The 25680-nt window shown below is 54.8% G+C and overlaps 1 protein-coding gene across 1 annotated transcript in view; it reads right to left on the bottom strand.

Moving 5' to 3' along the window:
• Pmepa1 (prostate transmembrane protein, androgen induced 1) overlaps positions 1-25336 on the bottom strand; it is a 51944-nt gene extending 26608 nt beyond the window's left edge. The window contains exon 1 of the mRNA XM_085696947.2: positions 24929-25336. Coding sequence (XP_085553073.1) covers positions 24929-25031 — 103 coding nt within the window. The 5' untranslated portion in view covers positions 25032-25336. The remainder of the gene's footprint in view (positions 1-24928) is intronic.
• Positions 25337-25680: the final 344 nt, after the last annotated feature.

Raw genomic sequence — 25680 nt, 5'->3', positions numbered from 1 at the left:
ACATGCGCAAGCAGAGGTCAGAGGACAACATTGTAGGGATCCTCTTCGTTTGCCACGTGTACCCCGAGAATCAAACTCGGGTTGTCAGGTTTGGCAGCTGGACCGTCTCACCCACCTGAGGGTGCGTTTTTGATATGGTGAACAAGGCCAATTTAGGGAGAGGAACGGGCATATTATCCCACGCCGGCTGGGTGACTGGTCACCATCAGCCTAATCCACCAGTCACGCCAGGACAGACCCCCTTACGGCACAGCAGTGGCTGCCAGTGGAGCACCCAGAACTCTGTGGGTGGCCCAGCCTCTTAAAGCACATGCCCAAGGGGATCCTGGGGGGCAGGGACAGAAGTGTGGGCACACACATGTCCTACAGACTAGCAGGTGCTGTCTGTCCGTCCTGGGCTTTGTTCCTTGAGTCTCTGCCCCTCAAAATACTTGCTTTGAGAGTTTTAACCTTAAAGATATTATAGGGACCAGGAGAAAAACCTCAGTGACATCTCAGCTTAATTACAGCAAACTGCTCACCCATCCTCTGTGCTGCCCAAGAATCTATTGGTCTCTGGGCTGTGTGTGGGGGGGAGGATAAGGAAGGAGAGAGGAGGAAGAAGGACCTCAGCTTGGGAGCACACTGCTACGACAAATTGGCTGGAGCTGCCCTCACTCCCCCAAGTCACACCCAGAGCTGTGCAGGGAGCAGCTGCCTCCTACTCCCTGGGTGCTGAGGTGCATAGTAAGCTTCAGGCCCAGTGAGACCACCTCCTTCATGTGGCAGAAAGAAGTTCAGGTCCAGGGGTCCCTGGAACCATGAGGCGGAGACATCCTTCCCACCTTCTGTGTCCCCAACTGTGTAAAAAAACCAGAGGGAAAATTCACGCTGCAGGAGGAGGATGGGAATTTACGCACACGGCAGGGAGGACGGTTTGGAGAGTGGAGCAAGGGTCTGGCAGGAGCTGGACAGGACAAGGCAGGCCTCTATCTTTAGCCTTCGCTCTAAAAGAGGCTTGCGGGGCCAGCTACAACCCCAGCCCTGGGCCTAGACAGACGGCAGGACCTCAGCTCCACTGGGCTCCCAAGTAGATGGAGAGTAGGGCAGGGAGAGGTTGGAAGGCTCTCCTCTTCTGCAGGAGGAACTGGGGAGAAGGCTGTGAGGGGGGTGCAAAGCTCGCTGCTGTGGTGCTGAGGACTTGACTGGGGCCTGGGCTTCTGTGGCAATGGGAGGCTGGGGGACCCAGAGCCTCTCCACCAAAGCACTCACCCCTTTTAATCCCTGGCAACAATGACCCAGTCGCTATGGCAATGAGGCTAATTAATGACTTTATTTGGCAGAACAAAGCTTCAGGCCCACTTAAATAACCCCAATATTTACTTCCTTATGAAATCACTTTCTGTGTCTGCATAAGGAAGAAAGGAGGGGGGAAAAGGAAGAGAACAGGAGAAAGGCAAAAAGAATCGCTCAGACAAGCTGCAGAAGAGAATGTGGGCCCTGCTCGCCCTTAGAAAGGAGAACACTCAGAACGTCCTAGCATGCCTCCTCCCCACCCTCATCCCCTGCTCCCGGGTATAAACTGGCACGGGTCAAGTAGCTGTGTTATAAACGCCAAGACCCTGCCAGCAGGCAAAGTGCCTTCATGTAAGGGATAAGAGGAGAACATTCCGAGGCGGGGCAGGCAGTCCACCGGGAAGCGTGGCGTCTGCAACCTTCCACTTAGTGTGGGCAGAGGGAAAAGTCATTTCCCCCGAGAACATGCATCTGCGGGACGTCTAGACAGTCATAAAGAGGACAATTACACAAGAAAGACGCTGTACAGCGCAGTCCCTTGGCCCTCGCCAGGGCACCGTTGCACCCGGAGCTAACTGGCCAAGCAGGCAGAAAAAAAAAACCCAACTGACTGAAACAAGAAAGGCCGGTGTGGGCCGGCGAAGGCCGAGCCCACAATGCTTCATGATTCAGTGTTCTGAAATCCCACTTGAAATAAGCCGGTAAATGAACCCAGCCAGGTCTCTCCCCTCACACAGACCAAATATTCTGCCGGCGTGCAGTCTAGACACACAACAAAAGACTTTTTACAGCTTGCAGAGACGCGCTGACAAAGTAGCCATTTACAGACCCCGGTGGCTTTCCCTGGCTACAATTTGTCAGATGGACTTAAATGAAAATGCTAAGTTATGGGTCTGGTTTGGGTCTGCTGATGGGTGGGGGGGGGGGGTGGGCTGGAGGAAAAAAATCACCTGACTGCTGCTTTCTGGACTGTTCTCCTGGCAAGACTCTGCTATCCAGCTGTGCTGACAGGGCTCTCCTACCTAGGAGCCACAGGTCGGAGGTGGTGGTGCCTACTTAGAAGTGGGTATCAGGCCAAGGTTCTCTTGGCATGCATAGGGGAGTGCATATAAGACCGGGGGAGGGGGGATGAGAGGGAACTCTGGGGTGCACCTTCCATTCTGCATTTTGTAGATGGGGTCCTTCCTTCTTCTATTGTCTGTAGGCACTCGAAAGAGTTGTCCTTTGTTCCCCATAAGGAGGTAGCTCTGGTGTGTCCTCGGGGCAGACTTATGGTGACCCTTAAAGCCCCTCTACTCGCTCACACTAGGTTCAAAGGGAGTTAGAACCATACCCTGGAGGAACTGGGCTCCCGCACAGGCCACACCCAGATACCACCACCACTTCCTAGTAACAACCAGGGACAGGGTCCCCACATAGGGGCCTCGAATTTCTTTCCTTTGAGGTTGGTTGTGGCTCTCTGGCCAAGACTCGTGGCTGCCAGGTACCCAAAGAGGGTCATTCCCTCCTGTAGCCTCCTTTGCCACATGTGAGCCATATGGAGTCCACAGTAAGAGGCCTCTGGGCCTTGAATGCTCTGTGCCCTGCCCTCCTGACTCCTGAATGTTGGCATACAGACATGGGCCATGTACACAGATCAAAGCCCCACTCCACGACTCACAGGCTGTGGTCCACATCCTGTTACCTCTGAGGCTCAGTTTCCCCAACTGTGAGCTCAGTTCCAACCACCAGACAGCTGTCACAACAGCTGCCCTCATACGGCCAGCTCCACGTGAAACGGCCTTCCTTGTAGAACCGGGCACATAGCCCTCTGGGGTCACATGTAAAGTAAGTGACAGCCTCAGTCCCCAGAAGAGGAGGCAGGGAGGAGGGCAACCCAACATGTTGAGTGTGAGGCTGGTCAAGGTGAGGGAAGAGCTGGGCACAGTTAGTGCCTCGAGAACTTCCCGGCCCTCAGGCACAGGATCCGGAGAGGCTACACCAAGCCACCAGTAAAGGAAGCCATGCCAGTCCTAAGGACCCTCAGGGAACCGCTTCCGGGCAGGCCCCTAGAAGGAGAGCCACAGCCACAGCCTCCATGTTCTGGGACAGAGCCTTGAGTGCTTTTCTGGTTTTTGTTTGTTTGTGTGTTTTGTGGGTGTTCCATGCTCTCTCTCTCTCTCTCTCTCTCTCTGTCTCTCTCATTTTTGTTTTTTAAGACAGAGTTTCTCTATGCAGCAGCCCTGGCTATCCTGGAACTCGCTTTGTAAACCAGGTTAGCCTTGACCTCGGAGATTCACCAGCCTCTGCCTCCAGAGTGCTGCGACTGAAGGTCTATGCCACCATGCCCAGCTATCACACTCTTATTTTTAATGATTGCTCCTCATATGTTCTTCCTGAATCCACAACCATGGTCCTGCTGTCTGAGGAAAGCACCCAGGCTTCTCTAGACAGATATGCAGGTTCCCAGAGCATCCCGTGGAAGGGGCACAGAGGGGCCCTGGGACAGCAGCCAGTTTTGTTTAGGGACTGAGCAGGAGTGGATCCTTTCTTATCATGACTGAACTTGCCCCAGGCTGTCCAGTGATGGAGAGATAGCTTCCACAGCCTGCTACTGAGCAGTTGAGGCCCAAAGCCAGAGCAAAGGGGACTTGCCCAGAGTGCCCCAGGAAGACGATAAAGAACTCACTCAACTTTTACATCTATGAGTCCCTGCTACACACACCCCTTGTCTAGTCACCCAGGCAGACAAAACTAATCAACTACCACACCTTTCTCAAACAACCCAGCCCTGGCTTCAGAAGCTTCCCCTCAGCCAATATCCAGGAAAGCTCTTGGCCAATCAGGCAAATAAAACCTGTCTGGCAGGGTTATCCTCCAACACGGGGTCTCCAGCCTGAAGGGAAATGATGAATTCTTCAGGAGACTAGGAAAAACCCGGAGGGTCGTGTTCAGGATCCATTTCGGGAGCAAGTGAAGCAGTCGGTTCCAGGAGCCATCTACAAACCCCACAACACCCTATCAAGCAGGACCTCGATGGTCTGATGTCTCCCTACGTCTTGCGCTCGGTGAAAGACCAGTCTCTCACTTCACACCTACCCAGGCTCGGGGTCTCATCCACGAACACTAAGGATGTTTCTGTGGGTGGCCAAGGTCTGTCTCTGTAGCCTCTGCCTTCACTATGACCTCAAACTTGCCCTTGAACCTGCTCCAGTGGCCCATCACCAGCGCCCTGGAGCTTGGGGGATGACCCCTCTTTGCTCCTTGCTCCTTTGCTATCAACCGGCAGCTGCTACCCTCCTCTGCTTCGAACCCCACAACTTCTCTAATACTTGAGGCTCCCCAAGTACTCGAAGTCCTGTTCCTCTTTGTCCCCCACGGGCTTGGGAGCTCTGGAAAGCCGAGACAAACCTTCCACCCCAATGTTAGCAGCGGCTCCTACGACACTGGCTGACGAGGTGATGAACCCTGCAACTCTCCAGCCCTGGGGACGTCTCCTGGGCACAGAAGAGCTGCAAACGGGCAGGTGTCTAGAGAAGACAGGTGACCAACGACTTCACATAGTAGGTGCCATGGCTCAGCTGAGTTTCCCCACCCTCTGCCTCCAGGTGGCCCCTTCACTTCTGGGAGTTGCTCTTAGGGCAGCTGGCCATGGTGCCCGGGCCTCAGAACCGATCTGAGGGCTGCCGATCTTCCTCACCCAGCAGGTGTCTTCACCACCTTCCAGCCCAGCTCAGACCAATCAGTTTCACGTCTGGCCTCTTTTAATTATGATGGTGTCACGCTGGGGATGAGGCCTCTGTGCCTGGACTTCATTAAATGCCAATTCCGAGGATGACCGGAGGAGAGCCTGTGTACATGTGTCAGTGATGGCAGAGGGTGCGGAAGGGGTTGTCGGACTGCAGGAAGTTCCGCTGGGTGCCCAGGTCCTACCGTTCACTGAGTGCCACGAACACCGGCCACACATTGCTGCTTCTGAAAAAGAAGTCTATGGATAATAGAGCGCGGTGTTCCTAGCAAGGCAACTGAGGCTCAGGGCAGTAAGGACCCTGATATAGAATTAGAGCTGGGTGGTCTGCCTCTCCCTGGCCAGCTGCAGCTCTCACGTGGTACATGCTAGACCTTCTTGTCACCAACGGGTACGGTGACTCGGCCACGCTGTGGTTCCAATCTCACTAGGGACTTTTTCCACTTGTCTCTCTCTTGCCAAGGCCCCAGACATCCTGGCCTCCCCTGACTGTGCAAAGGCAGGCACAGAGTGCCCGGGGTTCCTCTGGCACAGCCCTGGCCCGACACTGCCTTTGGGCCTTTGTCTCCGCTGGCAGCCTGCCCCAGACTTATTGGCACAGGCCGTGGGGTTTTATTTAGCCAGTGTCAGCTAAGTAGTGCTGGGCACACAAACCCAGTGAGTGTCAGCTGGACTGGGCTGCACGGGGCGTCTCTGGGGGGAGTGGCCTGGGTTTTGATGGTGGGCTGGTTGCATGCTGGGCTACCACCTCCTTTGAAGCTGGCTTCTCTGGCCCACTACCCATCCCCTTCTTGTCTCAGCCTAAATCCCACTTGGGCTCGCCCCCAAACCCTGACCCTTCAGAACTAAAGGAAGCAAAGACATCTAGACTGCCAATCTCAGTGTGAGACAAGGCTTTGTGTGGTGGGGACTGGGCCTGTTCTCCCCAGGGAGAAATGCTGGTTGGGAGCTTTGCATTATGGAGAGGACTGGACCACTTCTGGAACACCACACACAGTCTGTCCCTTCCAGGGCAGTGACGCAGCCTTAACCCAGTACAAGGGCTCAAACCTGGTTGGATCTTTGTGAACTTGTGAGCCTGGGATCCTCTGCCTGTCACGGGTCAGTCCTTGTAACAGTTCCCACACTCTCTTAAACAGTCACACTAAAAGCCAGTCAGGCGCAGCCAGGCAGCTGTGACAGACCAGACCGAGGGTCTTCCTGACCAGTCAGGGAAGGAGCCTCAGGCTGGTTCCTACTGACCCTTCTCTGGACCTTGGGAATCCTGACCTCGGGAGTCAGGCTACGATCACACGGTGTTCTCAATTGCACTACAAGCATTTTGTTTAGGATGAAGGCCTACCCAGATGGCCTGGCTCTGCTGCAGAAAGGGCTTCTGGGGGTGATGACCACACTGCCCAGCAACAGCTAACTAAGGTCTCCCCAGCTGCTCTAAACCTGAGACTCACCCCTTCCTCAGGAACCCAAGCCTGGACACTTGCATTACCCCGTGCACCAGAGAAGGAGGCTGAGACCCAGGCCCGCCTCATCTCACTCTGCTTCCAAGCTAGGGGCTCCCGCATGAGACACCCCTGGCCCAACCAACCCAGCAGACAATGGAGTCACAGACGTCCCCAGAGAACTTCCAACCACATACATCTAACGGAGCAGTAGTGTCTGACATACTGACAACATGGTGGGGACTTGTCTTTACCCCACTAAGAAATGGCCACGGTGGGGGTCTGGAGAGATGGCTCAAGGGTTTAAGGTTGGTCCTAAGTTCAATTCCCAGCATGCACATGGTGGCTCACAACCATCTGTAATGGGATCTGATGCCTTCTGTTTGATATCTTCTTCCACCATTCAGGCATACATGTAAATATTACACTCACATACTATAAAATACATAAAGAAAGAGCCATAGGGGGAAGATAGGCCTGTGCCCATTCCTTGTGCCATCCCTCCCCCAACTTCCAAGGGTCATTTAAACCCCGTGGTCACTCACTCATCCCTGTGGCAACTCAAGAGGCAGCCTATTTCCCCAGGGCTGCCCACGTGACTCACTCTCTGAGGCAGCTCACGTGGAAGCCCGTTTCCCTGTGGCCAACCACTCTCCACAGTGGCTCACGTGGCCGTCTGCTCCCAATAACAACTGAGTGACAGCCTGTTTCCCCATGGCCACCTCACTCCCACGGCTATCCACTCCCTGTGACCACACAAGGGCAGTGCACACTCCACGGTCCCTCACTCTCCTGGCTCCTCCCATGATCCCCAATCCCCAAGGCATGCCCTCCCCCAGCCCCCGGGCAGTCACACCTGAGAATATCAGAACAGTCCCAGCTCCACTTGACAAAGACAGGGACACTTTGACTTTTGTCCTTATCGTTCACCGAATTCTTTGAATGTGGAGTTAAAGAAGGAGCATTCTGTTGTCTTTACAGCAGTCGGAAGAATCAGGCTATTGTCATTAGGGGTGGAGGGACACACTAGCCAGCTCTGTCTGGAGTCTGTCTTACTTGGACACACTGTGCCCATGTTCACAAAACAAGTGTTTTGGATTCTTTTTTTCAAACCCCTCTAGGTGACTTGATGTGCATTTCAGGAGGGAGAAGAGTTTGAGCACACACTAAGATTCAGGAAACCCGAGCTCGATGCCCAGCAGAGATATAACCCAAGGCAGTGAGTGCTGAATGTCTGTTCGGGGGACAGTGACACAGTCTTACAGACACCAACTGTGGTGATAGTCTGTTTGAGCGCTAACAAACAAAGCTTGCCTGAAGATCAGAAGGCAGAGCTAGCCACTAGTTAACCATAGTGGTCTGGAGGTCTGTACAGACAGGAAGTGATAGGGCTGGGCGGAGAGAGGGATATAAGGCGGGAGGAGACAGGAACTCAGCCCTTTCTAGGCTGAGGAGTTAGCAAGGGAAGAGCTGGCTGCAGCTTGCTCCTTCGTCTCTCTGATCTTTCAGCATGGACCCCGATTCTGGCTCTGGGTTTCTATTATGAAGACCAGTTAGAACTCGTGTAACAGCACACACACATTTTCAAATATTTTCCATTTTCATGAACACCTGGAGCCAACTGAGCATCAGGTATTATGTGCAACTGGGGAGTCCACCGCTCTGCCCTATCCTAGGACACACTCAGACACGGGGTGCGAATCTGGCTTTGAGGCTCATTCGTGACCGAGACACCAGCTGACTCTGGCTTCACTGCCAGTAGAGTGGGCCTGCAGCCCTGTGGCTCCTCCCTAGAACCCCTAACCTAAGAGAAGGGCGGCTGAAGCGATGGCCACGTCTGAGCTAAGAACCACCACGCTTCCCAAACAGTGGCACACCCCAAGATCGAGACTCTGGTTTAGGACACCCGTGGTAAGTGGGAGGCATCTACAAAGAGACAGACCCAGGGCCCAGCCCTCCTTGCAGGATCCTGAGAGCTGGGGTGCACACTCACAGGTCTCCTCGTTGGCTTCCTGGCACTGTGTGTACTTACAGAACCCGAGGTCTAGCGCACAGTGGGTGTTCAGTAACTGAAACACAGTTCAAGCACACAGGGGCACAGGATGGGAGGGTAGACTGCGCATAAAGAGAGTCACAGCTGGCATGAGCCCTCCCCTCCTGGGGCCCTCCCTCAGCACATCCAGAGTTCCTGAAGGGGGCTCCATGACTGTGCTGTCTGCTGCCTCTTGTGCCCCGTCCCTTGATGATGCAAGCTCCTCCCCCTGGGCGTAGAGTGGGGTTGGGTCTTATACTCAAAGGTGGTCTCTACCCTTTGTGGAAAACTGAGCAAGTGTCTCCTGCTATTCCCTCTGTCCCCGTGGAGAAAAAACCCTACCCACCAGCACGCAGGCAGGAGCCAGCCATTTGGTCCACTTGAAGCTTAAGATCATGGAGGCTCAGAGACACCTCACTAACCCCACGGCTTGGGTGCCAGCATCACCCACCTCATATAACTGCGAACAAATGAGGACAAAGGAATCCTGACATGAGTAGGCCTCCAACCTCATGAAGCCTGCTTCTCCCCAGGAAGAACTCCTACTCACGCCTTTGAACCCTCTCTAGCATCTCCCTTAGAAACTTCCTAACGTTCCCCACTGAAGTTAGAGCTCTCTCAAACATTCTCCATTTCTCCTTCAGTCCAATCCACAGCTTAAAAACAAACAAACAAACAAACAAAAAACCAGACTCATTTCTGACACATTTCTGACACATACCCTTTATCTAACCCTCACAGGACTCGGACGAGAATTGTCCCATTTTAGAGACAAGGATGCTGGTTCTGAAGGTCATTCTCTTTGGGTGGGGACACTCAAGCCCTGACCTCCAACAATGGCCCAACGGTGTGCCCCTATCTTAGATCTCAATTGCTCCCTAGGGGCTTGGTGGGCATGCCTGCCCATGCCTGCCAAGGACTTCAGGTGGGCATGCCTGCCCATGCCTGCCAAGGACTTCAGCAGGGGGTGCCTGGCTGTTGAGAGCAGCAGGGTCTCATTAACTCACCCGTGCCTGGGACCCCTGCACCTGGTCTCCTTCAGAGAGCACCGGCGTCCCTTCAAAGGGACCAGACCACACAAGGCCTGTGGCAGGGGTATGGACTTAGAGAAGAAAAGAAGCGCCTGTTCTGGAACCCTGGCTCAGCGCCTCTGTCAAGCAGCAGGTTCTAGAACAGAGCCAGTCTGGAGCCTGGGTCCTTACACCTAGCTCCCATCCCAGCACTCCTGGTCAGAGAGTAGAAGACAACCCTGTGTCCTCATCTCTAAGATGTCCTGAGCCACCATTTCTATCCCAGACCAACACTGACAGCTAACATCAATTCAAACTGGAACGGTTCACTGACCAAGCACATAACACACTCTTGCAAATACAAGAGGGTGCTAGGGCCGGCCCGTGGGGACCCTGCCACCTACCAGGCACAAGGCCTAACCTAAGAATCTCCCGAGCATCAGTGTCCTCCCAGGTAGGAGAGCACCCCTGAATACATGATGCTCAGTTGTGTCTCGGGAATGCGCGGGTTGCCTTAACTGCTGCTGGATTTCAAAGCTTATGGTGACCAGGTATTCAGCAGCACAGGCTCCAAGATCACCATCTTCCTCTAAGTCATTAAACACAACTGCAATCAGAATGCACAAGACAAAAATCAAAGCACAGAGCAGTATCACAATCCCCAGACAAGCCCTGAGCAGCACACCCAGGATGCCCGCCCCACTGGGTCTGGGAGCAAGCCAGGGGCCCTTAGCCAACATCTGCCTATCCGAAGTCGGCCCCACGCCTGCCAGATCCAGGCGTGTTGGCATTCCAGTCAGCCAGCCTCAGTGCCCCCGTGGGCTGCAATAAAAATTCCTAGACAGGTAGTCAGGTCGGAGGCCAGTGCAGGATGAGCAGGGAGGTGGAGAAGTGCGGGAACTCCCTCCTTAGCCCGCAAGGGCTGGGGTGCCTGTTGTCTGCCTGGGTGCTCTCCTGGACTGGAGTGCAGGATCCGAGGCCTGGCTGGGCCGGCCTGTCATGCTGTCCCCACAGAAAGGGGGGCTGAAGAGCGGGACCAGGCAGACCTCTGCTTCACTTCTTCCCAATGGGCCTCCCTTGCTTGAGGCTAGCCAGCCAGTCACACTTGCCAACCATGAAGCCACTCAGACTCTAGCACAATGGACATGAGATTTTTTTTTCCTACTCCAGAGAGAGGAACACCACCTGGGACCTTACACAGCCCCATTTCCGGGATGTTACGGTAAGGCCACATGGTAGGGTCCCTGGATCCTATGGGTACAGTAAAAGCCTGCTGTTGTATCCTGAGATTAAAGTGACCCCAAGCACCTGTAGGAATTACCTGTGCTGTCCCTCTGCAGGTGAGGGAAGTTCCACACCATCCACATCTGCCCCCTGCCTCCAGCCCCCTGCCCCATGTAGGGCTCTGACCTGGGCCACTAAACTCCCTCCTTTATGGTGCACAGATGCCAACCACAGCCATTTCCCCAGGATCTGACCTGGTGACCCTGACTTTCACATGGCTGGGTGACCTGACTAGAGAAGGTCAAATAGCAAAGGTTCCTTTTTAAGGGGAGCTCTGCTTCTCCAAGTGCGGTGTTTTCAGAGGGGGTCTACCTATGTAGCCCCAATTGGCCTTGAACCACGGAGACCTGTCTGCCTCTGCCTCCCACGTGTTAGGCTTCATGTGGGTGCTTCTAAAAGACCAGGCAGGGGAGGGGGGGGCCTGGCATCCTGGACACGACTCCCAATGTCACTCACAGCCTTCCCAATGTTTGTCATTTCCAAATATCCTACGAAAGGAATTAAAATTGCTTATTATTTCCCAACTCGAAAAAAACCAATTTGCGTTTACTTGGTTGTTTTGCTTTGCTTTGAGACAGGGTCTCACATAGCCCAAGCTGGCCTCAAATCCCCTATGTAGCAGAGGATGACCTTGAACTCCTGATCGATCCTTCTGCCCCTCCTGTGCTAGGATATGAGGTGCGCCACTACACCACGCCCAGTTTACCCAGGGCTTCGAGCATGCGAGGCAAGCTCCAGCTCCAGCCCATAATTAGATTCTTTTTCCCAGTGCTCTACCAACTAGCTTCACGCCCAGCTACCCAACTCCTTTTTACTCTTTAGTTTTCCTTAAACATGGAGCCTCACGAAGCCAGCACTGTGTGGGCCATGTTTCCTTGCCCACACCTAACAAGCAGAACCCTGAGCATGGGCCTGTTAAACGTAGACAATATCATCGGAAAGCATCTCTGGGGGACCAGGCTATCCTCTCTCTAAAGGCCTCTGGGGACTTTCTCAGTAGGGCAGATACCTCAAAGTTTCTGGAGCCAGCCCAGCCAATCGGCAGCCTCCCGCCCTTCTCCCCTGAGCCTCAGTCTGCCCACTTGTAAAATGGATTTAGGGGTCCCAAAGGGTAGCATGTAACACTGCACCTCGCATCCATCGGGGCAAGCTACATGCTGTCTACACAGTCCTGCAGATGGTGGGACAAACGACCTTCACAACCATTTCACAGGTGATGAGCTGAGATCTGAGAGCCACACCACGGTGACACTGCCTTTTCCTCCTCAGAGAAGAGCCGGAGTAGAAAGTTGGAAGGTGAATCTTAGTCTGTCAGAATCACTTCTCCGAGTTCCTTGGACAGCCACGCCCCAGCCCAACCCCCACAGATAGCTAGCTCCATCCTGTGGTCTAGGCTGTCTGGGAGCACAGCGGCTTCTGAGTTCACCACCTCTGAGTAACCGCTTCCTTAAGACATGACTCACACCTGTCTGGGGTCACCCACATCCTCACTCCCTGCAGAGGTATGCAGGCCAGGTGAGGCGGGCGCGCAGGCAGAGGTGCTTCAGGCTGCTGCTAGTGGCTTTCGGAGTCCCACAGTCCCAGAGGCGCCAAATCTACAGAGACTACAAGGCTCTGCCCTGTGAGTCCCCCGGGCTGAGATGGAGATGAAGGCCTTGGCCTCAGGCATGGGGCTCAGAGGCAGGCTGCAAAGTGTCTCTCATTGGGAATTCTACTGAGCTCATTCCCTAGGGCCCAGTCTGGCCCTTGCAGCCCTTCTGCCCTGTCCAAAGTGGCTGCTCTCCGGGTCACCCATACTGCGACATCATGGTCTCAAAGTCACGAGGCTGAGTGAGAGGGCTGAGGAGTGGGACCCACAGGCCTCTGAGGATAGGTGCAGAGGGACGTCGGGATGGGGACCTGGACAGAGACAAAACCTGAAGAAGAGAATGTTCTGAAGTCTATACTTCCTGCCCTGAGTCATCACAGCAGGGGCTCAGGTTGAACTCTGCCCCCCACCCCCATCCCAAGATTAGTCTGCAGAGGAGGCTAGAGCCTTCGTGTACTGAGTGAGAAGGAAGCTAAGTGTGGGGGGAGGCGGGTATGGGAGAGAGGGAAAACACAGACTTGGGTGGACTCGGGTCCTGCTTCTGCCACAGCTCTGAACTTTCAGGGTGGCTAGCCAGCACCCTGCCTGCCGCTCCTCTCTGCTTTGTCCCTAGCACCCTGTGGGTCACCGTGACCCCTGTCCTCCAGTTACAACCCAACACTGGACAGTTCCTGTTCTCTCCTGTTCCCAGCCACAGGGATCACTGCCCGCTGGCTCAGGGACCCTTCCAAGGGAAGGGCGTGGCGGAAGGGAGGGGGCGGGGAGCTTTCCCAGACAGCCAAAAGGGTCACACACATACCCAGCTGGAAAAGTCTGAGAGGGTAAAGGGAGAGAGAGGCCTCAAATCAACCACACCCCTGACACCGCGACAGGTGGCTCTAAAACCTTGGCTCTGCCTGGGCAAGCCAAGCCCAGCTTCGGGAACCCTCAGCCCGGGTTCAAATCTGCCTTGCAACTTTGTGCTGAGTGATCCCTGGCAAGCGACTTGGCTCCTCCTCCTCGTGTGCACCGAGGTTGCCATGAGGATTAATGAGGTGGGGCGTGCCAAGTGCTGAGAGCATCTGCCACGGCTAGGGTTTAAAAAGCCACCGCTCGCCGTGGGGGGAGTGCCTAGAACAACCTCCACGCAGACAGAGCTGTGAGAAGCCAGGGTTGTTTCCTGAATCCTGACGTTGTCTTCCAGGGTCTCCCCTTTCTCGCTGTTATTTCTGAAGTCCCCCCACCCCCACCGCCAAGCATCTGAATCTATCCCAGAGCAAAGCCCTAAAGCGTCTCTCTGGACTGTAAAGGGTAGAACTCGACATCTGTGCAAGAAGCAGATGAAACAGAAGCCTCTGTGCGGACTCTGGCGAGGGACGCTGGCTTTCAAGAAAGGCAAACAAAGTGTTATCGGGCAATTGTTGCGCTCAGTGGTGTCTTACTCCACGTCTCTCACGTACAGCAGGGGTCTGGAAAACCAGAGAGCTGAAAGTAGGGCTAGGTCAACTGCAGGGAGGGGTTCGGGATCCGGCAAAGGACAGCCTATGAGTTGTTAAGCAGCAACATTGGCAAGGAGAGGCCGGTTGAAGGGCCTGGTGGCTTCAAGAGGGAGCAATCCCTCGCCCGGCCAGGACTCTGCAGCCTCCAAGGCTGTGCACTCTGGAATGTCAGTGACATCACTGCTCAAACACACTCAAGAGCACACCCGGACAACCACTTGGGTAAGGATCTCAGCCCAGCAAGAAGACGCGACGATTGATTAGCAATGTCTGCCAGGAGCAGCAAGTGGAGTACTTAATAGAATGGCAGGTACTAGACAGTCCCGATCTATACTTTGAAAGAGTCACAAAGCAGGCCAATAAAGTCACCAGCAAGTCTCGCACTACCAGGTCAAGAACAGAACAGACAAACAGAACAGAGCCTGCTGATGTGCTCTGTGCCTGGCCTGGGCCGAGAGCTGCAGACTTGAGAATACCAGAGTCAGGAATACATACTGCACAGAGTGGGCGACCCAGTGGGAAATCATCAGAATTCAGGAGAGGGAATCAGCCAGGAAAGAAATCACATAGGGAGAGAAATACTCAGGTAATTATCAACTCTTGGATCCGAACTTATACTTGGAGCCCCGATTCGGGGCCATGGGAAGCTGGCTGTATAATTACACCTCTGAGCCACGTGGCAAACAGCTCTAATTATCTCCTAGATGGGACCAAAGTGACCATTTTAATCTAGAGCCCAAAGCAACTAGTAAAATTAGGCAGCAATCGCGCGGCAAGCAAGTTCACATGCCTGACAGCTGTGTGAGGACCGGCCACAGCAGACATCTAATAATTATCGTCAGAGAAGCGGGGCAGGCAGGGTAGTGACTTCTTCCACAGACCGTGCCGAGCGCCAGATCCATACTCAAGAACACATATAGTGGGTCTCCACCGTCCTCACAAAGACGATGGCCATGTTCAAGGCCCGGTTTCCGACACCCCTCGTCTTCTCCTAATCCCATAAATAGATTACAGAAACAGCTCCCTCCTATGGCCGTGACCCCAGGGCCACCGAGCTTGGCCCAGCATGAATCACCCGTAGCTCACCGTGACTGCACTCCCAAGTGACCGAACGATAAGGAGGAGGCGCAGACACCAATAAATGAATCACGCCTTCCACAAGACCAAACCTTTGGCTTTTGCAGACACCAATTACAAAGTAGAAAGAAAAGAACAAAGAAATTACTCAGGGTGTTTGCGCAAAGTTGATTCATAGGTTCACAGAATTATTACCGGCTAAATTGTTTGTGGAAAGGCAATTAGAGCCATGACCAGACGAAGCTCACCAACCAGGGAGCCGGGGACTTGCAAAATGGGAACGCATGTGCGCATTCCTGGGGGCTTCCAGGTTTGGGGAGCCCCCTCCCTTTTCACCATCTGACCTTGAGTTCTGTAGGTGAGCAGACAGCCACCTGGAGTGTGGAGGAGCTCCGATACAGTGTCTGAGCAAGTCCAGACATACTGGAAAAACTCAGACTGCCTGCCCTTCTTTGGTTGGAAGGCTAAGCATGCAGCCACCAAACCCTAACACGCCATCTCAGCCACCACCCACAGGAGGAGGCTTAGATCAAAGGTTCGCTCCCTATTGTGGAGTCTGTCCTAAATTAGAAAAGGGGTCTCCCCGAGAGTCAACCCACGGGATGGGGTTGGAACTGCACAAAAAAGCTTTTGCAGTCTGAGGACTTGCGGTCCCCTGGTGGGGGGTCTGATTTGAGAGAATTATTGTACCACCTACCTCTCTCCTGCTCCCAGGCAGAGTCCCACCGGGCACTGACACTGGCACCCCACTACCACTCACCGAGCCCTCACTTCTCGCTGAGAGCTTAACTTCTCTAATCGCTCAGCACAGGAACCAGGCAGCTCGCCCAACAGCAGGAGCTCCACACAGCAAGGCAAGAGGGCTGTACCAAAGACCTCCTGGCTGGAGACTGCAGGAGAGCTCGGTCCTGTGGGACACTGTGGCCTGGATGGCTTTGAGGGACCAGAAGCAAGTGAGCACAGCGTACTCCTCCTGAAGCCTAGGCTTGGGGTGTGTGTGTGTGTGTGTGTGTGTGTGTGTGACCAGGTAGCCAGAACCACAGGGACTGGAAGACCTCTCGGGAAGGACAGGTTGTCTTGCCCAAATTTGCTAAACAACAACAACAACAAAAAGAATGGCTGTGGCTTTCCACTGCTCTTCTGCCTAGGACAGCCTGGAAACCGGCTTTAACCACCCAAAGCTTAAGGCGATTCGAGCCAAAGCAAAGGATTTTATAGAATGCTCCCCCCCCCATGGGGAATTTAAACACACAACATTACATGTTTACATATATTCATCATAATGTGTTTGGGGCTATGTTACAGACAGAAGGTATGTCATCGTGAGTGCCGGTCAGATGGTTCAGCTGGTTAAGGTGCTGCTTGCCACCAAGCCTTAATGCCCCGAGTTCAATCCCTCGGGACCACAGGGTACAGGTGAGAACAGACTTCCCCATGTGTGTCCTTGGATTTTCACACGTGTGCACCTGTACAGTGTTGAACCCAGACACCCACGCAAACCCGTGTCTGGATCATCACTTCTATCGTGAACTCTCAAAGGCAAGGATGAACACCTTAGCTCCTGGATCCTTTGGGGACCAACAGAACTCTAGCAGCCCCGATAAATGAGAAACTATTGGTAGCAGGAGAGGAGACAGCGGCCACAGGCAGACCCTGGCATGTCCCTTTACAGAACACTGCCCCCATGTTCCTGTCAGCCATGGGAAAACTGGTGGCCAGCACAAACCCACACGCTCTCCCTCCCGCTGGTTAGCTGCCTGTTTGTTGCTCGGCTCTGTACCAGTATCGATCACGAGTCCTACCTGCTCAGCTGGGGCTAAGTATGGCCTACTGCTACCACAGTATGTGTATTAGGGACGGGCAAGATGCAGCAGTTTCTCCAAACCCCAGACACGTGACTCTCCAGATCTGTGCTGCACCTGTCCATCCCTGGGGGAATCCAGTGCTACCACTAAGGGGAGGAAGGGGGTCAGATGCTGACAGTTCCTCCAGTGACTGAGGAACCGGAAGAGTCTTGTTTCCCTCTGTGAGAAACAGGTACCTATGAGAACGCAAAGGCTGATGGGACAGGACTATCAACTCAGGAGGCTAAGGCAGAAAGATGATAAGTTCAAAGCAGGTCTAGGCTACAAGGCTGTCTTGGGCAACTCAGTGAGATACTGTCTCAAAAACAATTCCTTTTTTTAAAGGGCTGGGGTGGTAGTGTTTGGGATCACCCTTGAGTAAGTCACAACAGCCCAAAACTTTCCTCAAACTCTCAGGGATCCAATGACCTCTGCCTCCTGAGTGCTGGGATTAAAGTTGTAAGCTGCCAGGCCCAGCTCCAAAACTTAAGTCCAGCCACGCTATGTAGGAACCAACTCCACCCTCAAGGCCCTAGCAGGTCAGCGGCTCTCCAGGTCCTCTCCCAGCATCTTCGTGCAGGAGATGGTATTGTATTTCTGTCGTTCTGAAACCTTAATAGGACTGCAGCAACAGGGTTGGTTAAGCCCAGGTTGGGACTCATCTGGGTTGTGGTGGGGAGGCTCGCCTGCTGATTTTCTGCACCTTGAATCGGCTTTGAAATCACTTGAGTTGGTGGGTAGGTAGAAGGCACAGCTTCCCAAAGACTAGGAACTTCTGAGCATTAGGAATAATCTGTGCTGGGGAGCACAAAGTGGGCGTCATGCCTCGCTCCATTTTACAGAGGGCTAAGTAGAGACACAGGAAGGATCTCTCTCACATTTGCCTCAGAACTAAAGTTCTTCAACGCCTGTGCCATGACCACATCCTGATCTGCTTGGAATATTCTAGAAGCCTGCTTATTCAAACAGGCAGGAATGAACGCTGCAGCTCCTACAAACTTCAGGGACCAACACAGGCTCTCCTGGCCCCAGTAGGAAACAGTGTCTACTTGGGGTGATGGGTGTCATGAACAGACCCCAGTATCTGCCATTCCAAGACTGTCACCCTGCACATCCTCCTACCCTGCCCACTTCCCGGCCTAACCAATGCTCCTGAGGCACCAGGAGGAGCCTCAGGTTGGGGGAGCATTACAACCAACAGACACAGACCACAGCCTCTCTGAGATTGGTGACTGGCAACATAGACACCAAATGACTGCTGCACAAACATCAAGGGACCACAAGGTCAGGTGTGAAGTGTAGCGAATCAGGTCGGTACAATAAATAACCAGGCCAGCTCAAGAATAACAATTATATTTTAATGATTAAAAGGGGAAAACCTCAGGCTATAAGAGTAGGAGGTCCGACTTCCTATCTGTCCGGCGGGCACCGCGCAGAGAGAGAGCGCACACCTGGGTCTTCCCAGTTTTTCTTTTTGGGGTCCAGGTCGCCACGCATTAATTAGATATGATTGGTTGACAGAGTTTCCCCATCAGTGAAGATTCAAAGAGAGGGGACCTGGAGCCCAGTGAGGGCTTTCCCAATTTCCTCAGCCCCGGGATCCGGCTCATGCCTTCCTGTCGGGATCATCTATGGACTATTCAGTCTATTGTGCCGTTCCCAACTGTCACCTCACCTGAATGACACAGGGCACAAGTGAGCGGCAAATGCTATTAAATGCCAGAAGGCATTCTGTGCTCTGTGATGTCCCCAATAATGTCAGGACTTGGTCCCTCTGGGGACATCCGTCAGTCCTGTGTCAAACTCAGCGGTAACACGCTGGTGCTGGTGTCCCAGCAAAGACTCTAGCTCCCCACACAGCCCAAGGGGCAAACTCATTTCCAGGGACGTTGAGGCCTGGCCAAGGGGAATGGCCCTAGCAGCTCACAGTGGCAGCCGATTGACCGACACACAAACAACAGGGGCTTGCAATCTTCCGGCTAACGAACCCCTACGACGGGGAATCTTGCAAAGAGCACTGAGTTTGATGTGGGAAGCGGAATATGTGTAGTGAACATCGGGGGGGGGGGGGGGGCCTGGTGTGGAAGCTCAGCTGAGCATCAGAGCCTGGTTGTGTGACCTCTCCTCTCAGATCTCAGATCCCGTTTTTCTACCTGCAGGTTGGTGGTAAGAATAGCTCTCTCACGGGGTTGTTTGTAAGACTGAGGGAGGGAAAAAATCGTCACTAGTACCTGGCACGCAAAAAAATCTCTCCCAGATCCAACCAGCGAAAGGAAGTAAACATCTACCAGTCACCCTGGGAACAGAGGGAAGCCATTCTGCAGCTCCCAGAAAGCTGACGCCCCAAACTTTTGCAGGCTCCACCACCCCCACCCCCGCCCATGGTGCTGAAGCCATGCTATGAGCCAAGCCGCCCTGGGAATTTTCCTTAGTCTGGTGACAGTGGCTTCTGCCAGTGACTGACAAGACCCTGGCAAGACCCCCACCCCACCCCCACTCAAGGTGTCAGGGTTTGGCTTTGTGGCGTCATCGGATGGGGAAACGAGGCTGTCAGCGCTCTGGGTTGCCATGGCTTCCTGGAGGGGCGCAGCCCACTTTGGGAAGAAGGCAGGGAGAACTAGAACAGAGGCCCCTATTCCTCACACTGAAGAGCAGGCCTTTGAAACTGACGCTAAGCGCGGACCCTAACTTCCCAAACTGTGGGCCTCTGACCTACCCCTAGACACCAGTCTTATGAACTGGACCCAGTGGGTATCTGGATGTCACAGGGTAGTGTTGATTTCAGGGCTCAACTTTGTGCCTTCCCACTGCCTCTGCCCCAGCACTGGGCCCCAAAGCTGCCGGGATTAAGAGACCCCTGCTGGCAAGTCCTGAGACACTGTCTGGGCCTCCTGCGCCAGGGCAGGCGTGCTGGGGTTCCCGCCAGCTCTGCGGAGGGCCTGGCAAAGACAGGATAGTGACAGCAATATTCAATTACCCACATTCAAGGTCAGTATCCCAGGTGGGCCTGTGGATTCCAACATTCCCAGCTGGTCTGGGAAGGGAGAAACCTGCCCTTGGCAGATGCTTTCGAATCAGGCAGAGGGCCAGGTTGTGACCATCAGAGGACAGGGCAAAATAGTCACAGCTAATCGGAGCCCACCACCACCCCTACCTCAGAAGAGGCCACCGTGCCAGACAAGGACCTCCAGATCCTTGCCCCATTCCAGTACAGAGGGGTGGTGTGACCCATTGAGATGGGACACATGGCAACAGCTGGGCTTCTCTGTCCCTCTGGTCCTTGGCCACTCTGCAGGAGAGGCCACTCAATGGTAGACTATGTCTGTGGGGGAGTTTTGTAGGTTTTCTTGGCGAGAGAAGAAAAAAAAAATAAAATAAAAGTTGCCGGCATTTAGAACCCAGGAGCAGTGGAGGCTGTGGTTTGTCTTTGTCTAGCAAGGTCGTGGGTTCCACCCTCAGCCCAGAAAAGAGTCAACTCCTCAATCCATCTAGAAGTTTGACACCGACAATTCACCGCCCAGGCCCTCTGTAATCAAAAGGTCTGGTCTTCATGGACATGCGCACGGGGTAATGGTGGGCTTAGAGGAAGGGGAAGCCTTCCTGTTAGTTAATTATGTATTTATTCTGTTGTGCTAGAGATGGAACCCAGAGCCCCTCACAAAGCAGACCAGTGCTCTTACCACTGAGCTACACTTCCAACCCACGGAGGCCCACGGAGGTTGGAGTGCAGCACAGGGTGACGGTGGCGATAGCACTATCCAGGGATGGGGGGGCGTGGCAGCTTCTGCAGGGTTCCCTGGGACAGACTGGGAGCAGACTTGCAGACACACAGCTCTATAAGCGTGGGGGCCGTGCCTGTGTTGTGCTGACTTTCAGAAAGCAAACTGGAGGTTTTGACCCCCTGCTCTCAGTTTGGGCATCTTCAAAGAAGCTGATGTTGTGTGGGGAGTGGAGAGTGGAAGGGACCTCAGCCTCCTAGACCTACCTGTGGACGGTGGCACCCCAAGAGAGAAGGCCACAACAATCGGCAGTCTGCTTTGACATTATTTCCTTAATTTTAAATAATCAGTTGCCTGAGCCCCCTAGTCAGGGCTCTGGGATGGTCAGCCTCAGCCCTTCCCTCCCCCGAAGCCCCTGGCTGCTGTCAACTCTTTGCTGTCTCCCTAACAGGGAGGGAAGGCAGCAAGGGGCAGGAGCGGCGTGTGAGCCGTGCTCACGTGTGAGATCATCCCCAGCAGTGTACGAACGGTTATTTTGCACCTTGACAAGACATTGGTCTGGCCCAGTCACAACATGCTGCTCCCTTGCTGCCTAATGACCTAAAACCCAGACAGCAGGAAACCTGTGGGTCACAAGTCCCAGCGCAGAAGCCCACGAGAGAAGCAGTTGCTGTCCCATGTGCACCATTCACCCTGGACCCAGAAACACCCTCCTGCCCTGACGCCAGAGTCTTCACCAAACACAGGATTAAGCCATCTCCTTCCCCTGTGGGATACACACAATGCACGCCCCATAAAGCTGAGCAGATGAGTGAAGGGGCAGGTGTCAACTTCAAGGACAAATGGCTGATTTCTGGAAGGTCCCTCTCCAGCACTCAAGTGTCTCTGCTGAAGCCAGAAGCAGTTCCCAGCAGGGCATTTGCAGACGGCTGGAGACCATGTGTCACAACTAGGAGAGAGAGAGGTACTGGCATCTGGTGGGCAGAGGCCACCTGCACGGGCCAGTCAACTCCCTCCCTGCAGAGTTATCTGGTCCAGTCTGGAGGCTGAGTCACCCCAGATTCAAACGGTGTTAAATATGAATGGTGTGCACCAGACAAGCCAACAGAGGGACAACTGGATGTTCTGAGTGGCTAAGGGTTCAGGATGGTGTGTGGGTAGGGGATGGAGGTGAGTACACGTTTATGTGAGAACATTCAGGTAAACGGGCGCATGCCTATGGAGGCCAGAGAATAATGCCCAGTGTTGGTCCTCAAGCGCTGTTCACCTCACGTAAAAAATGTTTTCAGACATTTATGTATTTATTTCGAATGTGAGCGTGCCCGTGCATTTGTGTGTACAGGCTCATGTGTGTGGGTGTCTAAGTACACATATAACTTTGGGGTCCTGGACTTGAACTCAGATCATCTGTCTTGGTAGCAGTTGCCCTTACCTAATGAGCCATACTGCAGACCCCTACCTTATGTTTTGAGACGGGGTGACTCACTGGCCTGGACTACTGTGCTAGACTGGCTGGTCAGCAAACACTCGGGCCTCCGCCTCCCCAGCACTGTGTGCGTCGCCAACCTTAGGTGTGCCCTGGAAACCACTGTAACCACTGAGCTATCTTTCCAGCCCTGAAATGGTTTGAATTAGGGCTGGGGAAAGGAAGGGATAAGGACCCTGACCGGACAGTGGTATTAACAACTGAGCTGCTCCTGCATAGGACCCAGCTAAAACGAAAGCCAACCAGCCAGGACTGGGGGACCCCAGCACCCAGTCAGTCCAGGAAGTACTCTTGGAGTATACTGATCTGCTCTGCAAGTCACAGGGAAAGCAAGTTCAAAGTCAGGGGTTCCACTCTGAGATACGGCAACTTTGGAGAGAGGCGGAAAGTACAGAGGAAAATGTGTATGCGGGGCAAGGAGTGGGCTTCTCAAAGCTGTGGGCTCAGGTTGGTTCCCAAAGAACTGTTGCAGGTGGGTCTGCTCCGCCACCAAATTCAGGGAGCAGCACATGGGGTCCAAGAGAAATGACTACGATCAAGGACTGGGATGGATTGGGGTCCTTAAGTCATGCGTCCTACCTCTGTTTCTCTCATCTCTCTTTACCTGAACACAAGGACTCCGAGCTCACTCAGCCCCTCCCAGGTCTGAAACACTGGAGGCCAGAAGAGCACACAGGAGGATGGGCCAGGAAGGGGGCTGGGGAGAAGCCCCAGCACTCAAGTTAAAGTCTGCAGCTTAGGCTTCAGAGGTAGGGTGCACTCTTCCAATGAGAAAACTGGGGCTCAGAAAGGCTTAAGAGTCTCTTTTGGACGAGAGTCCTTGCAAGGAGGAACTTCCATCCTGCTAGAGAAAACAGCCTTCCCGGTCCTGCCTGGTAAGAGCTTCCAGGAAACACCAGGCCTTAGGGCTTCCTCAAACCAGACTTTTATTAAAGCGAGCCCCTCCCTGTTTCACTCTCTCTTTTAGTAAGAAGTAGACTATGCGGACACAATGTGGGGACAATCCTGAACCAACCTGGGTGGGTGGTGGGGGATTTCCAGACATTAACCCTATAGGTGGGGGAGAACACGGGGTATCATCAAGTTTCAAGCCATCTTGGGCTCAATCAAGACATTACTTCAGGACAAGTATGAGTCCATTCTCGCCTTTCAGCATGTGAGTTCCAGGGACTGAACACGGGTTGTCAGACTAGACAGCATTCTGCTCACACTAGGATTGATTCAATGAAGGAACAAGATTAAGAATGATGTGTTTTGTTGGTTTTTCAAAATCTAGGAATACAGAAAAGACCATAGTGTCCCACTGTGCCTAGACTTTGGAATGTGGTGTCTCGTGAAGTGGATCCCTCACTTCTGTGGGAGGAGAGAAAGAAGGCAAATCCACGGAGCTGCAGTTGGCCTCTCCCCAGACATGTGTGGACTTATTTTTAATAATGTCCCGGTGAATTTCATGTACCTGCCGAGATCCCACGGGCTCCTGGGAAGCAATAGGGTTTGACGTCAAGAGAAGACCGCAAACACTGACTCTTGGCAGGTTCTCTGGACACCTCCAGACTTGGGGTAGCACAAGGCTGCTGGAGAGAAGTGGGGTAAAGACAGACCAGAGCTTTTGATTCCAGGCTGGGAGATGGTGAGTCAGGGGTGGTATGAGGACCCAAGCCTGCTTCCCCTGCCCAGGTGGGGCTGGTCGTAGGTTATTTTTACCTCTTGTGCTTTACTGTACATTCCGGGGGTTAGGGTGGGGGTGCACAAACTATAGCAGCTGCCTGCGAAACCAGCTCATGAGTCACCTAGCGACTGCCCTGTTCTGTAGCAGTTGCCCCTGGGTTCCGCTAGAGGAAGGATGTCTGGGTTAGGGAAAGGCTCGGTGCCCTTTTGCCTGAAATGCTTTGGGGTAAGACTGGGAAACTAAACAGAGAGACAAAAGGTGCCCCCCAAAAAGCGAGTTAGGGGAAGGGTACAGATTAGAAGGCAGATGGCAGCGGGTGAAGTCTCAATTCTTTAACCAACTCAACAGCCACCTGGGTGGGTCACAGAAGGAAGTAGATGCTTCCTAATCTCAACTTCTGGTGTTTCAGGATGTTGACAACGGCCGGAGGTTCAAGCAAGGCACTCACCACCCTGGGTCTACCACCTTCAAGAAGATCCCAACACAAACAGTCCCAAAACTTTGACTCATTTGTAACCACCATCCCAGCCAGAGTAAGCCAAGCAGTCCAGACAGAGGCTATTTATAGGAGTCCGGGACAGACATTCACAATGACACACACTGGGGATCCGCGGTGGGCTAGACGCACCAGCTCCAAGTCTTGAATTCAGACACCTGGACACAAACGGTCCGAAGATCTGTCTGGATTCGGACCATACTGATCCCAGCCATACGCGCACACCAAATCAGACACCCAGTGATGCAGGGGCACTTAGACTCACACACCGGCACAAATCGCGACTCAAATCCACAGACATCCAGAGACGCGCCGAGACTCAGACAGACAGCCCAGCGCACGGAAACCCGGGACACATCACCACGACCACTCCAGACACACACCAGGAACCCCAGACACCTCCCGGGCCAGACAGTGTTTCCCCCGCCCGCTCCCCCCGCCCAAAGTTGATAAAGAGCCTAATTGCTCCATCGCCTCGGCCCCTGGGGAAAACGGAATGGAAACTTCCCCGGCACGGCCCGCCTGGCCCTCCCGCGCGGCGCTACGTCCCCGCCGAGCCCCGGGTCCGAGTCGGGCCGGGCGGGGCGCGCGCGGCGGGGACCGTGCCAGGCTCGCAGCGCCGCGGGACAAAGCCAGGCCGGCCGCCAGCTGCCGCCAGCCTCCGGGAGGGCGCGCCCCGGGCGCGGCGGGCGCAGCCGGGGAACCTGGGTGAGGCAGGCGCGCGGCTCCCGAGACCCCACGCGATCGCGACGTCCCGGGCCGGGGATCCCACGAGGCTGTCCCGGGGGGAAAGGGCTCACTCACTGATCTCCATGCTGGGGAACAAAGAGCGCTGGCAGTTGCACGCGCAGGAGACATTGGGCTGCCCGGCGGCGGCGGCGGCGGCGGCGGTGCCGTTGACCCCCATCAAGCGATCACGGGCGGCGCGGGGCGCGAGGCGCGGGGCGCGGGGGCGGCTCCGGCCGGCGCGCGGGGCTCGGGCCCCGCATACAGCGCGTGGCGCGGCGTGGGCTTGGGGCGCCGCCGAGGTCCCCGGGGCGAGCTGGGTCCCCCGGCCGCCGAGCGGGAATCCCGGGGCGGCGGGCCGTGGCCGCGGGCGGCGTGCGGGGCACGGGCGGGCGGCCGGGGCGCGGAGCCGCCGGGCTCAGCCTGCGCGCCGGCCGATCCGCAGCCGAGCGCCGCCGCCCGCTCCTCATTCAAGTCCAAGGAGATCGGGTTGCGCCGCGCGCCCGCGGTCGGAGGCAGGCAGACGGTCTGACGTCAGCGCTAGACGGGGCTGCCGGTTCCCACCGCGCGGGGGCCGCGGAGGGGGCGCGCGCTGCGCCAATCCCCGCCGACGGCCCCCGCACCCTCCTCGGCCCGGGGGGCGGGCCCGCCGCGCACGGGGCGGGCTCTTAAAGGGCCCGAGCCCCGTACCCGCGTAGACCCGGCGCCCGCGCTGCATAGACCCGGCGCCCTCGGGAGTCCCCAACCGGTCAGGTCCCCGAGGGTTCCCAGGTCTGCGGCGGCCGCAACCCAGAACAAGACTCAAGACAAGAAGTTAAAGTATTCTCCCC

This window comes from Myodes glareolus, chromosome 10, assembly GCF_982192425.1.
Source record: "Myodes glareolus chromosome 10, mMyoGla1.1, whole genome shotgun sequence".
NCBI classification, from domain to species: domain Eukaryota; kingdom Metazoa; phylum Chordata; class Mammalia; order Rodentia; family Cricetidae; genus Myodes; species Myodes glareolus.
Note: the sequence above shows the minus strand (reverse complement) of the source record. Positions and strands in the feature narration are given on the sequence as shown.